Source organism: Bubalus bubalis, chromosome 2, assembly GCF_019923935.1.
Source record: "Bubalus bubalis isolate 160015118507 breed Murrah chromosome 2, NDDB_SH_1, whole genome shotgun sequence".
NCBI classification, from domain to species: domain Eukaryota; kingdom Metazoa; phylum Chordata; class Mammalia; order Artiodactyla; family Bovidae; genus Bubalus; species Bubalus bubalis.
Genome location: NC_059158.1, coordinates 176418073 through 176437611, shown reverse-complemented (window position 1 = coordinate 176437611; position 19539 = coordinate 176418073). Strand labels below are relative to the sequence as shown.

The following is a 19539-nucleotide window of genomic DNA, read 5'->3' as shown; positions in this document are numbered from 1 at the left end:
CATGGATGAAGGGTCTGCTGATCCGAGAGGTCAGCTGCCAGTCGGTGAGGCCGATTGAGGCCCTCAGCTTGCCACTCTGACGGCCCAGTGCATTTGACGGGCGATGCATGGGAGGTCACGTATGTGGACTGGAAAGTGCTCCGGCCGTGCTGAGTGGCGGGACTAACGCTAAGTTCAGCATTTTACTGAAAACACAGGGACTGTGTCTGTCTTGTCTGAGCTCTGCAGCCCCAGAGCTCAGCACAGCGCCACACGATTTTTGCTGAGTGACAGAATTCCACCCCGAGTTCGAGGGAATGTGACCCCTCAGCGGTTTTCCAGGGTGTGCGCCTCCGTGGGGTTTCCGCCTGTTTTCCAGGACCCAAGCTAACATCCTTCCACCTAAAGCAACAAAAGACACACTCACCCAGGTCGGGGGCGTCTTCCTCACGGGCCGTCACCCGTAAGTTCCCAGGCCTCGGGGGTCGGGACGTGGGTCACACCCGTGGGCCAGGCCCGCTGGCCCACCATGGCGCCTACCTGGCCGCAGCCGCTCAAAGTCCACCAGCATCCGGTAGGCCGTGCAGGGGTTGACGCCCAGCGTGGCGGCGCTCTGAAGAGGGATGTCACTTGGGACTGTGATGAGCTCTTCCTCGCCGAACACAGCCTCGGTCCGCCAGGTTCCTGGGGGGAGGCCAGGGGAGTAAGGAAGGACCCCTCCATGCCCAATCCCAGCTCCCCCTCCTCGGTGGATGGGCGCCGAGGACAGCGGGCTTCAGGAATGCTTGGAGGAAAAAAAAGAAACCCTGAGGTCTTTCTGAATGTCTTTGAGGCCTGGTGATAATTACGTTAGGGAGACTATTAACCCACATGAGTGACTGGGAGGCTGAGCTGGTGTCACACAGCAGGAGGTGGAGGATCTCAAACCACTGGGCTCCGAGGGTGAGAGAGCCACATCATGATCGGGGCAGGAGAAGTTGCAAAAGCCCCAGCTTCCCGCTCGGGCCTCATTCTCACCTAAGGCAGGGTGACTCGGGATGGTATCATGGAAAAAAGCATGCAGGTTGAAGTCAAAGGCCGAGGTGTGGGCCTGCCTGGCTTTGCCGGTCTGCTAGTCTGAGCACAGGGACTGAGTTCTGGTTACTCTAACGTGCAGATGACACTGGCAAGAAGAGCTTTGGGTGGTCTCCCCGAGAGATGCTGCACAGGTTACGTGATATACGGGAAATGAAACAATCCTGTAAACTGGGAAAAAAAGGCTCCTTAACCCCCAACCTTAACACTCAACATTCAGAAAACTAAGATCATGGCATCTCGTCGATCACTTCATGCCAGATAGATGGGGAAACGGTGGAAACAGTGACAGACTTTATTTTTTTGGGCTCCAAAATCACTGCAGATGGTGACTGCAGCCATGAAATTAAGACACTTGCTCCTTGGAAGAAAAGTTATGACCAACCTAGACAGCGTATTAAAAAGCAGAAACATTACTTTTCCAACAAAGGTCCATCTGTCAAAGCTATGGTTTTTCTAGTAGTCATGTATGGATGTGAGAGTTGGACTATACAGAAAGCTGAGTGCTGAAAAATTGATGCTTTTGAACTGTGGTGCTGGAGAAGACTTGAGAGTCCCGTGGACTGCAAGGAGATCCATTGAGTCAATCCTAAAGGAAATCAGTCCTGAATATTCATTGGAAGGACTGATGCTGAAGCTGAAGCTCCAATACTTTGGCCACCTGATGGGAAGAACTGACTCATTTGAAAAGACCCTGATGCTAGGAAAGATTGAAGGCGGGAGGAGAAGGGGACAGCAGAGGATGAGATGGTTGGATGGCATCACCAACTCAACGGGCATGAGTTTGAGTAAACTCTGTGAGTTTTTGATGGACAGGGAAGCCTGGCATGCTGCAGTCCATGGGGTCGCAAAGAGTCAGACACGACTGAGTGACTGAACTGAACCGAACCCCCAACCCACATTTCAGTTCCAGACAAAAGAATAATAAAATGTCCAGTTTAAACACCTCACTCAAGAGGGCAGGAACCGAGGCTGTGACGTGCCCTGAGTCACCTGGTTCCCTGGGCAGAGACTCATCCTACACCAGCTGTGAGCCAGGCCCTTGAACAATGTGCTCCTGGTGTTCATGGGGCGCTCGCTCCAGTGGAGCAGAACATGAATGAGTAAGTATGAGTGTTGTAAGTTATATAGGGAGAGAGAAACAGGGGAGAAAATGACTTCAGACACGAGGAGTGAGGGACAGCTTCTCTGAGGAGGGGACAGGCTGAGAGGTGAAGGCTAGAGATGCAGCCACTCAGTCTGCAACCATTCCTGTGAAGTAAGAAGCGCAGACTCTTGAGGCAGGACAGAGATAGGAGCGGAGCAGGACAAATACACACTGGAGGGGAAACCGTGGTGGGAAGAGTGGCTGGAGATGTGGCCAATGTGGCACTGGCTGGATGGACGTCATGAACCAGTGAAGTTGCTCAGTTGTGTCTGACTTTTTGCGACCCCATGGACTATAGCCTACCAGGCTCCTCCATCCATGGAGTTTTCCAGGCAAGAGTACTGGAGTGGGTTGCCATTTCCTTCTCTAGGGGATCTTCCCAGCCCAGGGATCGAACCCAGGTCTGCATTGCAGGCAGACACTTTACTATCAGAACTACCAGGGAAGTACCCCTTTCAAGATCTTGACCCACAGTAACTGCGTGTTACACTCTAACTCAGTCCATTTATGTATATACATACACACACATACCTTAACAGAAGCCAAAGTTTCATGGAACAATACTTAACCTTACTCTATGTGATGTGTTGTACTCTGGGTCAGGGAGTGAAGAATGGATTTCGTTTTAGTGAACAGGAAGCTTCTAATTTTAAAAGTAAGTCTGAGGTGATTGGATTTATGCTTTAAGATCACTTTGTTGCCGAAGATGTACGGATGGCCAGTAGGTACGTGAAAAGAGGCTCGACATCACTAATTATTATTGGCTTCCCTGGTGGCTCAGATGGTAAAGCATCTGCCTGCAATGCGGGAGACCCAGGTTCGATCCCTGGGTCGGGAAGATCCCCTGGAGAAGGAAATGGTAACCCACTTCAGTACTCTTGCCTGGAAAATTCCATGGACGGAGGAGCCTGGTAGGCTACAGTCCATAGGGTCGCAAAGAGTCGGACACGACTGAGAGACTTCATTTACGGTTTAAGATCACTTTATTGCTGTAGATGTATGGATGGCCAGTAGGTACGAAAAAAGAGGCTCGACATCACTAATTATTAGAGATATGCAAATCAAAACTACAATAATGTACCACCTCACACTGGTCAGAATGGCCATCATTAAAGTCGACAAATAACAAACGCTGGAGAGCATGAGGAGAAAAAGGAACCCTCCTACACCGCTGGTGGGAATGTAACCTGGCACAGCCACTATGGAAAGCAGTATGGAGGTGCCTCAGAACACTAAAAATAGCATTGCCACATGATCCATCAATCCTGCTCCTGGGAATATGTTCAGACAAAGCTATAATTCAAAAAGATACATCACTCCTATGTTTTCAGTAGCACTGCTCACAACAGCCGAGACATGGAAAGAACCTGAATGTCCATCCACAGATGAATGGATAAAGAAGACGTGGTGCACATATACAGTGGAATACTACCCAGCCATAAAAAAGAATGGAATAATGCCATCTGCAGCAATGTGGCTGCAACTAGAGATTATTTTAATAAGTGAGGTGTAACTCATAAAGAGACAGATACCACAGGATATCACTTACATGTGGAATCTAAAATATGGCACAAATGAACCTATCGACAAAACGGAAACAGATGCACAGACATAGAGAACAGATTTGCGATTGCTGTAAGGGCGAGGCTAAGAGAGTGGGATGGATTGGGAGTCTGGGGTTGGTAGACGAAAACTATTATATTTAGAATGGATAAACGAGGTCCTACTGTATAGGACAGGGAACTATATTCCATATCCTATGATAAGACATAATGGAAAAGAATAGAAAAAAAAGAATGTCTGTAAATGTATAACTGAGTCACTCTGCTGCACAGCAGAGATCGGCACAACATTGTAAATCAAGTGTGTGTTATGTGCTCAGTTGTGTCTGACTCTTTGCTGCCCCATGGATTGCAGCCCACCAGGCTCCTCTGTCCATGGAATTTTCCAGGCAAGAATACTGGAGTGGGTTGCCATTTCCTCCTCCAGGGGATCTTCCTGACCCAGGGATTGAAACTGGGTCTCATGCATCTCCTGCATTGGCAGGTAGATTTTTAATCACTGAGACACTTGGGAAGCCCCAAATCAACTATACTTTAAAAAAAAAAAAATCACTCTTGCTATGTGGAAAAGATGTGGGGAGAGGGCAGAGTAGAAATAGGAAGGCTAATCAGGGGGCTACTGAAGGGGCCCAGAAGTGAGGTGCTGGGTGCCTAGACTTTGGTAGCAGGGATGAAGAAAAGTAGATGGATTTGAGTTATGTTTTGAAGATAGAATCAATAGGATGTGAGAAGCATTGGGTGAAAAGCATTGGGTGAAGGGTGACAGGTCCTCACCCCTGCAGGCAGGGACCCACATAAACCAGAGTCAGACATACGCAGATTCAAGCCCTGGCTTGTGGAGGACTTGCTAGATCACCTTAGGGAAACGACTTGGAGCCTTGTTGGCATGGTGTCTCAGGGTTCCTCAGCCTATCCTTCCAAAGTTCTTGACTATGCACTCATGACCCACTGCCCTGGCTCTACTGTGGTCCAGGGTAGGGAGCAGGGGACAGGCTGTTAGGTGTTCTGCAAGAGGAGAGAAACAAGGTGGGCTTTAGGGGCCAGGAAATGGGGTCAGGAGGCAGGAACACTCTTTACTAAAGGCTGTGTCAATCCCAGAGAAGACTGCTGGCTGAGAAAATAAGAGACTGAAAAACTGAAGGGGTGCTTTGAAGTCCAGAAGCTGTCTTGTCTTTCTCTGGGCTTTGGGCAGCCTAGTTTTCAGATTTCAGCATCATCTTTATAATCATCACCCCCTTCATCTTAGTCAACATTTACTGTACTCTACTCTGTGCCAAACACTTAGTGAATGGCTCTCTGTGCATGAAATCAAAGGTGTTTTCTAATTCCTCTTAATGGCAGGACAATGGAAATCCAGCCCTTGACACGGATTTCTGGGGCTTGGCAGTCGCTAATCCTCTTCTTAAGAGAACCTGGGTGTGATGGGGGCAGCTTCCACGTCAGCCTCCAGGGCTTTCAGGGGAAAGTAGAAACCCTTGGGCTTTCGAGTTGGAGAGGCTGCTTAAAAACCCCAGCTCTGCTGCTCGCTAGTTGTGTGGCTTTGATCACGTCACCCTTTTTGAGCTGCAGTTTTCCTGATCCATGAAATGCGGAGGACAACACTCCTGTTACAGTGTGAAGGCTGCACAGACGATCACTGTGCCTGGTACACAGCAGGTGTGGAGCCCCCCATGGGCTCCTTTTCTGATCGGCATTTCCCAAGCCTGAGTTCTGAGGGCTCCCAGTCCCCATTCACGTGCACCCAAGCCTTAACTGTCTGCATCTTCTAATGCAGGGGTCACTAAACTATGAATCATGGGCCAAACCTGGCTCGCCACCTGTTTTTGTAAATAAAGTTTCACTGGAACACAGCCCACTTTTTAGTGTATTGTTTATGGCTATTTACAACAGCAGAGTTAAGCAGAAGTGGAATGGGCTGCAAAGTCTAAAATATGTACTCATTGGCCCTTTAAGAAAAGTTTGCCAACCTCCCATCTAATGCATATGGAAATTTAGTGTTTGCAAAGGCCATTGTATGTATTCCCTCAGTAGAGACAGACTAGGCAACGATAATTAGCTCTGTTTTAGAGATGGGGAAACTGAGGCTCAAGGTCACTGTGATTTAAACAAGGTCCTGGTGGGGGGGTGGCGGGGGTGGTAGCGTTGGTGGTGGAAGGAGAGCCTGCATCTGACTCCCAGGCCAGTGCTTGCTAGGCCCCGAGGTGCCTCAGGGGGGTCTGAGTATTTCCTATGGGCAAGTCAGTTCGCACATTCTCTGGCCCTGCCTCCCCTGGGTCTGGGGAAAAGGCTGATGACAGGCACAGCAACAGCTGAGCAGCTCAGAGCGTGAGAGATGACCAAGATCTGGCCAGCTGAGGACTTCTCTGGTTAATGACGGCCACTCTACTCAACTGCAGTCTTCTCCAGAAGAAAGACTGTTCAGTGCTACATGCTAGAGCCCCGCACACCACGGATGCTCACAAGATGTTTACTGAATAAACAGAGTTAATTATTGTCTTGGCAATGATAAAACCCTCATCCTCTCTGACTGGCACTTGGTTTAGAAGAATCACCTTTTCTCTGGGGGAGAAATCCCAGTTCTGGCTATGCCGCCACCACACATGTGCAATTACCCACACACACCTGGCCCGCGTCCTTTCTTCTCTCCCATCTAATCACCAAGCCCTCTTACTCCAGCTTCTCTGTCCACCCGTCTCTCCAATGCCATAGCACCGTTTGTTCAGACCCTTATCATCTGAAGCTTGGATTGCTCGGACACCTCCTCACTGGCTTCCTGCTCCCCCCTCCCCCCTCTGCCCTTTCAGAGCGTTCTCTGTAAGGTACAAATCTGATCAAATTGTTCCTAGTCTTCACCCTCATCAGCGCCCCCCACCTCCACACACTGACTGTGGATGTGGGCTCTCCATGACCAGGGCCCTGTTGACCTCTCCAGCCTCATCCTGCTTCTCTGCACGGCCCGCCCCGCTGTGGCCAGCCACACTGAGGGGCCTGCAGTGCTGACTGCGCTGTGCCTTCTCCCATCGCCACACCTTTGCCCCCGGCTGTGTTTCTGCTGGTCTCTTTTTGGCACCAGAGGCTGGTTTTGTGGGAGATAATTTTTTTTGCAGCAGTGGTGGGGGGTGGAGGATCAGGTGGTAATACGAGTGGTGGGAAAGCAGCAGATGAAGCTCCTGCTGGTTCCTCACAGCCTCAGACCTGGATCGGGTGCATGGCCCCCCGGGTGTGGGGTGGGGTGGGGCGGGGCTGGGGACCCCTGTTCCAGACCCAGTTCAAGCCTTACTTCTCTGGGAAGCCCTTCCTGACACTCCCCAAGACAGGGAGCTCTTGCCTTTGTGTTCAGCCTGGGATGACAGCCCTCAGGACACTGCACTGTATAGGTGCCGTCTTCCCACCCCAGCCAAGGGCACGCGGAGGGCAGAGACTGTGTCTGACCCACGTTGGGGGCCCTTCACTCTGCACAGGGGGAGTGTGTGGCCCGAAACACCAATCGTAGCCTGTGAATCTTGGCAGCTCTCAATCTGCTCACCTGTTTATGCTCTTTCACTGCGCGGGGTGGTGGAGGGGGGAAGAGGGGTATAGGAGAGGGTGGGGCCATTCTTGGAAGCATCCCTGTTCTCACAGAAGGAAAGAGCGTTGTAGACTCCTGATACTATTTTTTTACTGCCCGGTACATTCTTCTTTCTAGAACGGCTCCCTCCCAACCTCTGGGATTGTCAACTGTAAGCCCCCCCTCTCTACACCACACATGTTGGCAAGAGACTCAGCCGGGGCAACTGTGAGTGGCCCAAGCCCCATCCCCTGGTGATCGGTGCATGGATGGGCAAAGACCCAGGCAGGCTGGTCAGAGCCCTCTGGGGGATGGACGCGGTTGTGCTGGACACACTGTGGAGGACACGCTCTTCCGTTTGCTCTCAGGATGATGTAAGCCTCAGGCTGCCAGGGACTGTCCACTAAAGGTGTGTATCAGAGTGGGTCTGAATCTCAGCTCCACCAATTAATGGCCGGTGACCTTGGGCAAGTTGCTTCATCCTTTATGTTTACTGCTGTCCCATCTGCAAAATGGGAATAATAACAATATCTACCTCACGCTGTGGGCACATGAATAAACAGAAGTAAAGTGCTTATAACAGTGCCTGGTACCAAAAGAGTGGTCGATATTTGTTGCTATTTCTATATCACTGTGGGGACAGATCCCATCAGAGGGCTAATGAGAACAAGAGAAAAAGCCCTCACAGCCTTGGGTTTTCTAGATCCAGTTGTGCCTGAAACTTTCCATCTCTTGTACCTCCCTGTTCTACAAACCAATTAACTGCTTTTCTGGCAAAGCAAGCTTGAGTTGGCTCTTTGCAAGTTATAACTTCAAGAGTCCTCATGTTGGAGAGAAGTGGGAAAAACAGAGGTGACCAGAGTCTAGGGGGCTCTCTTTGCAATCTGCTGTTTGAGTTTGGACAAGGGCTTCTTCTTAGGTTTCAGCTCCTCATACGTCCAATACTCTGTAAGGTACAAATCTGATCAAATTGTTCCTCGTCTTCACCCTTCATCAGCGCCCCCCCACCTCCACACACTGACTGTGGATGTGGGCTCTCCATGACCAGGGCCCTGTTGACCTCTCCAGCCTCATCTTGCTTCTCTGCACGGCCCTGCTTCCTTCTCGTGGCTGCTGCCAGGATCCATCTGTGTGACGTTTGTGCCTCAAAACCCATCAAGTGCTAAAAAACACATCTCACCAAAGACTCCTCACGCCTATCAGAGAAACTCCTCACCCGCAGCATGGCTTATGCAGGGCCTTCCCAGGCGGCCCCATCCGCTTCGTGACCTCCCCCCTCAGTTTTTTCTGCAGCCCCTTCCCGCGGCACATCGTCTGCTAAGGCTACACCGAGTTTTCCTCCATTTCCAAAAGTCACCGTTGTGTCTTTGCTCCATTTGTATTCTCCAAATGCCACCAGTTAGGGCTCATCTCCACCTACAAAATCCATCCATCAGAGGTCCCTGCCAATGAAGCCTCCCCCTGAAGCCCTCGAGACTGTCTTTCTCACACACACAGTTGCCAGAGGTGCCCTCTGCTTTCCGTGAACCCGTAGCACTCCCTTTGTGGAGGCTGTTGATTTGGAGATTTTGTCAGTTAGATTTTAACCTCCCAGAGGGCAGGGGCTGCCTTCTTTGATTCCCCGTTGCACCCTACATTCCCTAGGGATGTAAGAGCTCCAGTCAACATGGGTGCACAGTGCTGAGAGCTGATGCACTGCCTCCTGAGCAAAAGAAACATGCTGCTCTCCTGGTCCAGCTTCCATCCCCTTGGAGGTGGGTGTATGGACCTAGTAATAAATCCTATGCTTTCTTACACTGAGACAAGGAGGAAATGTGTACCATGTATGTGAAATAGGATCTGAAACAACACATGCTGGAGACACCTGGAGAAACTCACCCAAACCAGGATTCGCTGGGATCACCCAGTCTCCTGGCTTCACCCCGGTCACACCGCTGCCCACGGCTACAACCTGTCCAACACCTTCGTTCCCTCCAACAGCAGGCAGCTGGGGAAGGAGGCCATAATTTCCTAAGGGAGAAGAGCACAGAGGGTCATCCATGAAGCTTGGGTGGTGAGAGCATGGGCTTTGGAGTTAGACGGACCTCAGCCCGATCTGACCAGCTGTGCGACTGACCAACCTCTCTGAGCCTGAGCTTCTTCATCTGTAAAGGGGGATGTACTCCTCGCTTTCAAGGGTTATTATGAGATTAGATAACGCAGGGATTGAGCCCAGCATACTGCCGGCACTTCACAATGGTTGGTTTGCTCCCCCACTGCAATCTTCCTAACTCTTGAAAAGCCTCACATTCCAGGGAGGGGAGGCCGGAGAGGGCTCACACAGTGTGCAGACAGCCTCATCTGGAGAACAGCTGCCGCTAATCACAGGAATTTCACACCCACACCTGGGGAGGAATGAAAACGAGGTGGCAGCTAAGCAAAAAAGCCAATTAACATAAGCCACAGAAACCAAGGTTACCTTGGATCATATTTATGTCAGATGGATTGATAGGGGCCGCTAGCATCTTCACATGGACGTCTGATCCGCCCACAGCAGCCAGCTCCAGGTTCTTCAGTCTAAGCACAAAGCCAGAGAGATGTTCATGTCACCCAGGCTAGACAGGGAGTCTTTTGCTCAGATCATCTCCCCAAAGTAGGTCAGGCAGCAACATTTTTGAGCTGCCATTGTGTGCCCAGGGATGAGGGTTTTGTTAGGAGAGAGGAGCTAGAAGGAATTCGCACAGGATACAGGTTAACTCTCATTAACTACAAGTGGACAGTCCTGGTGACCTCTTGACCCCACCGCCCACTCCAGGGCAGAAAATGGTTAAAACTCCTGTGGGCCTGGGTTAGCCCTGTGTTGCCCAAGCTTGCTTGATTCACCTGGTATACTAATCTTACAGATTCTCAGACCCCAGCTCTGACCCACTGAATCAGAATCTCCAGATAAGGGGCACCCCAAGGAACAACCGGGAAACCCTTGCATGGCTCATTTGTTCTCTGATTTTTCCTTTTGCTCCAACACACATAGGGAAGACATTTCTGTTAGCTGCAGAGTGATGAGGGGAAAAGAGAGATGGCACATGGAGGTGGGAAAGAACTCCCTGGGTGACTGTGGCTTGCCCCCTGGAGAGATGTCCCTTCGTGACAATGATCCTGATCTGTCAGAAAGGATGCTGGATGGAGAGTTGCTGGTCTGAGTGTGAAACTCCACCTCAGACGGCTTTGTCACCAAGAGCAGGTTTCTCCCTTGCTCCAGGCTTCCATTTCTTCATTTGTAAAGTGGGGGTGATGTCGCCATCACCTTCACGGGCACTTGATCACTTCCAAGGGCTCTTTCCATTTCAAGTCTGTATGGTAACTGCCTCTGCTCATAATGTCTACGCCCTAGACACCACGGTCTGTATCCACTGGAATGTTGGTTAATGGGTAAAACCTGCCCAGTGGCAATGCCCACGTGGTACTTTTGTTTTTTTAATAAAAGGAGACCTTCCAACCAGAAAGGGCTGATCTGTGTATTATTAACAGACCAATGGAGCCTCATGACTTTTAATTATTAGAGAATCCTTTTCTGTCTCTCTCTACACCTCTAAGACTTCTTGTTTGCAGTGCTTTTCTCTGCCCAAATGTACTCGTTAAGCAATAATTCTCCTTATTTTTACTTACTGAAGGCACATGTAACAGCCAACCAGAGGTTCTCAGCATTAGGCAACAGTGTCACTTCACTAAGCTGATGTAATTCTACCCGCTTCCTGCTGTAATCTGACCTTTTAATTATACCTGAGGCTCTGCTAAGGATAAAAGTGTGATTTCCAAGAAATGGTTTGCACTGGTAGTAATAAAGGTGACAGGTATTTATGAGGTGTTTATTATACACCGGGTCCTGTGGTAAGGGTAACTGTTGTTTTCTGGCAGAGTCAGGCTGGTATTCAGGATCTTTAGTTTCCTGACCAGGGATCTAACCTGTTCCCCTGAAGGGGAAGCATGGAATCTTAAACATGGTCTACCAGGGAAATCCCTGTGCTGAAGGATTTAAATGCATAATCTAAGATTCCTGTGACAAAAGTATAAATATTCCCAATTTATCAAGCAGGAAATGAAGGCTCCTGGAAATGATGAAATTTACACAGAGGAGAATTGGCCAGACTTCCCTGATAGCTCAGTTGGTAAAGAATCCGCCTGCAATACAGGAGACCCCAGTTTGATTCCTGGGTCTGGAAGATCCCCTGGAGAAGGGATAGGTTACCCACTCCAGTATTCTTGGGCTTCCCTTGTGGCTCAGCTGGTAAAGAATCTGCCTGCAACGTGGGAGACCTGGGTTAGATCCTTGGGTTGGGAAGATCCCCTGGAGAAGGGAAAGGCTACTCACTCCAGTATTCTGGCCTGGCGAATTCCATGGACTGTATAATCCATGGGGTCACCAAGAGTCAGACATGACTGAGCAACTTTCACTTTTCACTTTCAGGAGAATTGATCAGGGAGGGGCTTATCTACTTTCAAGGTGCTTTTATTTACCTTGCTTTAATCCAGCAGCTGAAATTAGCACGGGAATCCCTCTGAAGGCCTACAAGGACCTCCAGGGACCCACCCTGGGAATCCTTGTACTGGATTATGATCAAAGTAAGAGGGGCCATGGGCTTCCCAGGTGGTGCTAGTGGTAAAGAATCTGCCTGCCAATGCAGGAGATGCAAGAGATGTGGGTTTGATCCCTAGGTTGGGAAGACCCCCCTGGAGGAGGAAAATGGCAACCCACTCTAGTATTCTTGCCTGGAAAATTCCATGGACAGAGGAGCCTGGTGGGGTGCAGTCCATGGGGTCACAAAGAGTCAGACACAACTGAGTACAGCACACACACAAGGGAGGACACGCTTTACCATGACTGTTCAGTTCAGTCACTCAGTCGTGTCTGACTCTTTGCAACCCCATGGACTGCAGCATGCCAGGTTTCCCTGTCCATCACCAACTCCTGGAGCTTACTCAAACTCACGTCCATTTAGCCAGTGATGCCATCCAACCATCTCATTCTCTGTCCTGCCTTCTCTTCCTGCCTTCAATCTTTCCTAGCAACAGGGTCTTTTCAAATGAGTCAGTTCTTTGCATCAGGTGGCCAAAGTATTGGAGTTTCAGCTTCAGCATCAGTCCTTCCAATGAATATTCAGGACTGATTTCCTTTAGGATTGACTTATTGGATCTCCTTGCAGTCCAAGGGACTCTCAAGAGTCTTCTCCAATATCACAGTTCAAAAGCATCAGTTCTTTGGCACTCAGCTTTCTGTATAGTCCAACTCTCACATCCATACATGACTACCGGAAAAACCATAGCTTTGACTAGATGGACCTTTGTTGGCAAAGTAATGTCTCTGCTTTTTAATATGCTGTCTAGGTTGGTCATAGCTTTTCTTCCAAGGAGCAAGCGTTTTTTAATTTCATGGCTGCAGTCACCATCTGCAGTGATTTTGGAGCCCAGAAAAATAAAGTCAGCTACGGTTTCCACTGTTTCCCCATCTATTTGGCATGAAGCGATGGGACCAGATGCCATGATCTTACTTTTCTGAATGTTGAGCTTTAAGCCAACTTTTTCACTCTCCTCTTTCACTTTCTTCACTTTCTGCCATAAGGGTAGTGTCATCTGCATATCTGAGGTTATTGATATTTCTCCTGGCAATCTTGATTGCAGCTTGTGCTTCATCCAGCCCAGCATTTCGCATGATGAATTCTGTACAGAAGTTAAATAAGCAGGGTGACAATATACAGCTTTGATGTATTCCTTTCCCGATTTGGAACCAGTCTGTTGTTCCATGTCCAGTTATAACTGTTGCTTCTTGACCTGCATACAGACTTCTCAGGAGGCAGGTCAGGTAGTCTGGTATTCCCATCTCTTGAAGAATTTTCCACAGTTTGTTGTGATCCACACAGTCAAAGGCTTTGGCGTAGTCAATAAAGCAGAAGTAGATGTTTTCCTGGAACTCTCTTGCTTTTTTGATGATCCAACAATCATCCATGATGATCATCCACAATGATCCACGGTGATCCATGATCCATTGTGGGTCAGCGTTTGGGGCACCGAGTGCAGCAGTACATGCACGGGGCCTTTTGAAGGAGGTTGCCATTACCTTCATTACCTCCACCATAGTTTGGCCTCAGTTCAAACAACAGGGAGGGAACATAGCCCTGCTCATTGGAACAAGACCCAGTTTTCCCCTCAGTCAGTCTCTCCCATCAGGAAGCTTCCATAAGCCTCTTATCCTTCTCCATCAGAGGGCAGATAGAATGAAAACCACAGTCACAGAAAACTAATCAAACTCATCACATGGACCACAGCCTTGTCTAACTTAATGAAACTATGAGCCATGCTGTGTGGGGCCACCCAAGACGGATGGGTCATGGTGGAGAGTTCTGACAAAACGTGGTCCCCTGGAGAAGGGAATGGAAACCACTTCAGTATTCTTGCCTGGAGAACCCCATGAACAGTATGAAAAGGCAAAAAGTTAGGACACTGAAAGATGAACTCCCCAGGTTGGTAGGTGCCCAATATGCTACTGGAGAACAGTGGAGAAATAACTCCAGAAAGAATGAAGGGATGGAGCCAAAGCAAAAACAACACCCAGTTGTGGATGTGATTGGTGATGGAAGTAAAGTCTGATGCTGTAAAGAGCAATACTGCATAGGAACCTGGAATGTTAGGTCTGTGAATCAAGGCAAATTGGAAGTGGTCAAACAAGAGATGGCAAGAGTAAATGTCGACATTTTAGGAATCAGTGAACTAAAATGGACTGGAATGGGTGAATTTAACTCAGATGACCATTATATCTACTACTGTGGGCAAGTATCCCTTAAAAGAAATGGAGTAGCCCTCATAGTCAACAAAAGAGCCTGAAATGCAGTACTTGGATACAATCTCAAAATGACAGAATGATCTCTGTTTGTTTCCAAGGCAAACCATTCAATATCACAGTAATCCAAGTATATGCCCCCAACCAGTAATGCTGAAGAAGTTGAAGCTGAATGGTTCTATGAAGACCCACAAGACCTTCTAGAACTAACACTCCAAAAAGATGTCCTTTTCATTACAAGGGGCTGGAATGCAAAAGTAGGAAGTCAAGAGATACCTGGAGTAACAGGCAAATTTGGCCTTGGAGTACAGAATGAAGCAGGGCAAAGGCTAACAGAATTTTGCAGAAAAGAACACCCTGGTCATAGCAAACACCTTCTTCCAACAACATAAGAGAAGACTCTACACATGGACATCACCAGATGGTTATTACCATGACTGAAAAAGAGCTGCAATCAATCAAAATAATGTAGAAACACTCTCTACAGAAAATGGTTAACTAAGAAGAAGTTGATGACTAGGGCAGAGAGAATAAAGAAAGGGCTTTTTTCTCCCCTTGTAGGTTAAGTATTAAGAAATGTATGTATTTATACTTATCTGGAGGAGGGAGAGTCCTTGTAACAATAATAACTACTGTTCGAGTGCGCACCAGCCAGGCGCTCAGCTAAGTGCTTTCCATGCGAGTTTTCATACTATTATTCTGATTGTATAGCTGAGGAACAAAGGCACCAAAGAGGTAGATAACTTTTTTAAGGCCCCCTGAAGTAGTAAGTGGCTGATCTGAATTGAACCTGGCAATGTGATACTGGAGAAGCCAGCTGGTGAAGGGCTGACCCCAGACCAGGCAGAGGAGGCTGTAGGAGGAGCACCAGTTTGGAGAGGTGGGTGTCTTCAATCCTTGCCTGGGGAGATGAAAGGGGCCAGCCTCCCCTCCCAGGATAAGCAGGAAGGCCTCAGCCCAGAACACATGTACAAATCTGAATTCTAGAGAAAATTCCTGCCCAGAGCAAATGGATCGTGGCCTCGTTGTCCCTTTGTATTATCCACACTGCTTCTCTCTTGCATTGTGACAAATAATCAGAGTTTTTCTGTAAGCTGACAGAGTCTGTGCACTCAAACTACTTAAATACATTTTTTTCCTGCACATTTTCTACATGTTCCTCCCTCAGCCCAGGATTCCTTTTTCCACAGCTTCTCTGTGAAGTGAGAAATTCAACTCACCCTTTAAGACCTGGATGAAATTTTACTTCCTCAAGGCATCTTTGACCCTCTTCTTAGGCTCTGCAGCAATAAAAAATCACTTGCTCCACTCTGAGTGCTCCCATTACATGTATGGTGTGACTATCTATACCATTTACGACCATCTTACACAAGTTCATTGCTTTCTACTTTACGAAGTTTGTTCAAGCATTTTCTTTAACCCTTCACAACAAGGCAGAAGTTCACATTCCTTTTCCAGCTTCTGGGGTAGACATCCTCCAGAGCTCAGGCTCATGTGTTATCTGCAACCCACCCTGGAGGATGGGCAGCACTCCCAACAGACATTGTTTCTGCAGCAAAATGTAGGAATATGCACACGAAGTGGATTGAATAGTGGCTATATCAAAACTTCACTTTAGATCAGCTTTTGCCTCCAAAAGAGTTATGAAAAAAACCAAAACTGTTGATTTTCAGAACTTTCTGAATTTTGGAGTGCAGATACGAATTTGGATTCGAATCCAAGTCTTTTAGACTCAGTTGAGGGTTCTTTTCACTTATCACTGAGTTTTACAGTCAGAATATATGTTGTCTCCTTATTCGACTGTGAGCTCATGGGGGGCATGAGCTTAACTCTTAACTTAAGACTTTTAGTCTTAACTCAGTGTTTAGCAGTGTCTGGGACCAAAACAGTGCTTGAGAATGCTTCTTAAAGAAATAATCTTATTTTCCTCTTAAGTGAGAAAATATATTGTAAAGCTAACAGACATTTAGGGAATCATGGGCAGAGCTCACAGCACAGGGACTTAGCTATTAAGGCGGTATTTACTCTTTTTAGTCCTGGGCTGTTTAGGAAAATACTGGTGTAGGATGGGTACAAATAAAAATGGATATTATCCTTAAGGGAGTTCAATCTAAGCAAAAACCCACGCCTCTTTTCCTCAAGGGAAAGTGCAGATCAAATCTGTACTAAGACTATAATTCTTAAAAATATAGATGACCATAGATAAGAATATAAGTAGATCTCATAAAGAAGGCTGACCACTGAAGAATTGATGCCTTTGAACTGTGGTGCTGGAGAAGACTTCTGAGAGTCCCTTGGACAGCAAGGAGATCAAACCAGTCAATCCTAAAGAAAATCAATCCTGAATATTCATTAAAGGACTGATGCTGAAGCTCCAAAACTTGGGTGAAAAGCTAACTCACTGGAAAAGACCCGGATGCTGGGAAAGTTTGGGGGCAGGAAGAGAAGGGGGGCAGCAGAGGACGAGATGATCAGATGGCATCACCGACTCGATGGACGTGAGTCTGAACAAACTCCGGGAAATAGTGAAGGACAGGGAAGCCTGGCGTGCTACAGTCCATGGGGTCACAAAGAATCGGACACGACTTAGCGACTGAACAGCAACAACAAGATCTCAGTTCCTAGATGAAGGGTAGAACATGGATATGGAGTTACAGACGCAGTTCTGGGTGTGAACCCTACCTTGGTTATTGACTGGCTAGCTGAACCTCACAGTACTCATCTGTGGAATGGGAGCACACTAGAAGTCAGCTCACAGATAGATGAGGTACAGACATAAAGCACTTACTAGAGTCTCTGATACACAGCAGAGGCCAAATAAATGGCAGCTGTTGCCAGTTGTGGGAACATCCAAGGAAATCTTTGAAACAGCTGGCTAAATACCTCTGGAAAAACAGTCACCGAATCACTCAGAGGAAGAAGGCAACTTTTTGGAAAATCTGAGTAAATTTAATTCAACAAATATTTATTGATGGTCCTACTAAGTGCCAGGTACTGTGCCAAGGGCTTTAAAGATGAAAAAAAAAAAAAAAAGTATCTCCTGCCCAGGAGCTTGATGGCGTGGGGACTCAACGTTTGAAAACACTGGGACTGGCTGGAGGGAGAGCAAAGGGTTAGCAAAGGGACTTTGGAAGCCGTGACACCTTAGCTGGAACTTCAAGGATAAACAAAAGTTTATGGGGCGGACCGAAAGAAGTATTCCTGCCAGTAGGAATGGCAAAGAGTCTAACTTGACTGTGGGCCGGGCCCAGATGCAGTCTGGATTGGAGCTGTGGGAATGGAGAGAATTTGATAACCTGGAATCCCTTTAATAAGAAGTGGCATTGATGTCACTGGGTGACTGATTCCATGGAGGAGTGGCTGAGGATCTTTCATGACTCCCAGACTTCTGGTTTGGGCAACCGGATGTTGAGATAGGAGGAAGGAAAGAGTGGCGTGGAGCGGAGAGGAAGGTGTTATATCTGCAGCCTGAAGCAGGTGGCCAGAAGTGTGTTGTGGAGGAGAGGGTACTCTGTGCTGGATGCCTGGGGCTGGGAGTCAGCTGTGTGTATGTGGAATCTAGGGTAGTAGGTAAACTTAGGCTGGGTGATCTAGCTGGACAGTTAAACTATAATGTTAACAGCTTCTTGAGCTCCAGATACTGTGCTTATTAGCTTTATATACAAGACAATGTTTAGTCCTCAAAATATCTGGACAGCGTTATCACCCCAATTTTCAGATGGGAACTGCAAGTCAGAAAGTTAGGTAACTTGCCCAAGGTTTAACAGTAAGTGGCAAGGCTTGATCTTAAGCTTGACCCCAAAGCTCAGACTGTCCAACGCTAAGCCGTACTCCCTACACTGTGGGTGTGGAATCTTTGTCCTGGGAGATACTATGAGGTGCTCCTTGAGGCACAATACTTTTGGGCAACACTGCCTACTAAACTCCCTTTATAAGATTCAGACGGCACATTAGAGTCACGAAGGCTCTGGAAAGTCCTCCTGGGAAGAAACCCACGTGGCTTTGTGTCCTCCTGCGTTCCAGGGTTAGCTTGGCTGGGAACTCTACCCTCACAGCACACAGGGGAACCATCTGCCCCCAAATGGCAATTTAAAAAGCGCTGCAACTCACTCCCAGTTCTCTTCTTTGTCTTGTGGGAGCCTAGCTGTGCGGCGGGAGGGGTAGGGTGAGGGGCAGGAGGTGGAAAGTTGAAGCTGCAAACACAGGTGGCTGAGGGCGGGACGGGCCTGCCACAGGCTGCCCACCCGGGGGGCAGGCGGGGGTTGGGGGGAGAGCTGTGTTGGTCCAGCTGCCGTGCACCGGGGAGACCAGTCCCAGCCTGCTCCACGGAATGCCATCAATGCCAGACACTGCTGCTCCTGCAGACAGTTCTAACTGCGTCGTCAAGGACACCGCTCTGCAGAGACAGGAAGGAAAACCGGGCTGGGTCTGAATTCCAGGAGTTGAACCTTGAGTGTAATGATAGCAATTTCTTCCTTGTTTTTCATCTTTCAACTCACCAAAGGAGCGTGTGGCTGTGTTATGGAGTGCAAGCGAGGCACCCAAACACAGCCTGGCTGGATCTCAAGTCACTTTCCCAAGACTGTTCAGTGCCTTGCCCCGCGAGCATGATGGCGCCACGCAACTCGGAGGGCTGCCTCTGCCTTCACTCGACAGATCCCAGACAGGATAAGGTCACAATGGCTCCTTTGAGGCCAAGGCTGTACACCTGTGATGCCATATGAACTACAAGGGAGACAAAAGCAGGCAGAAGAAAGAGCCTTTTGAGAGGCGGGGAAAAGAGGCCAGTACTCTGGGGACTGGCTCGGTTATACTGGCTGTGTTGGATGGGCACCAGCCAGCTCTGCTAAGATATCTTTCGTGCCTTCTGCATTTAATTAGCAACCATTTGTCCTTATCCTGCATCTTCCACTTCATCACCTCAAAGTGCTTTGCAGCAAGAGCTATCCTGGGTCAGGGAGGCTTTCTCCTCTGCTCGTCACAGAGAGCCAAGAACGTGCGCTCCATCACAGGGCGCTGGGTGAAGGTGACTGATGTCTTCTGTGGCTCTCCCGGGTCTGTGTCCAATCCCCAGAGTCACACACATGCCGCCTTCTGTGATTTAGTAAAGTGCTAGGCGTGCTGGGTACGCTGTTGTGGGATTTGATTTTACCATTAATAAGCAGGGCACAGTTGGGCCACCGTGGAGTAATGAAGTTCTCCAGCTTGCCCCCCAGCAGGAGATGCCAGTGGCTGCAGCTGGTGGGGTTCGGATGGAGTCCTGGGCTCTCAGGGAAGGCACCTTTCAGGGGGCAAAGCTCACCATGTTCCATGGTGTGCAGGCACTCCCGCCTGCCCCCCTGTGCCTCTTCTGGTGTCCCCACCTCAGAGTCCTCTGGCCCTCCCACCATTCAGAGCTTTTCTTCTGAAGCACAATCAC

At 48.6% G+C, this 19539-nt stretch overlaps 1 protein-coding gene across 1 annotated transcript in view; it reads right to left on the bottom strand.

Moving 5' to 3' along the window:
• The window catches only part of MECR (mitochondrial trans-2-enoyl-CoA reductase), a 36527-nt gene that overhangs the window by 10189 nt on the left and 6799 nt on the right, over positions 1 to 19539 (bottom strand). Inside the window, exons 2-4 of the mRNA XM_006049476.4 lie at positions 9768 to 9865; positions 9188 to 9319; positions 520 to 663 (exon numbers count right to left, since the gene is read on the bottom strand). Coding sequence (XP_006049538.3) covers positions 520 to 663; positions 9188 to 9319; positions 9768 to 9865 — 374 coding nt within the window. The remainder of the gene's footprint in view (positions 1 to 519; positions 664 to 9187; positions 9320 to 9767; positions 9866 to 19539) is intronic.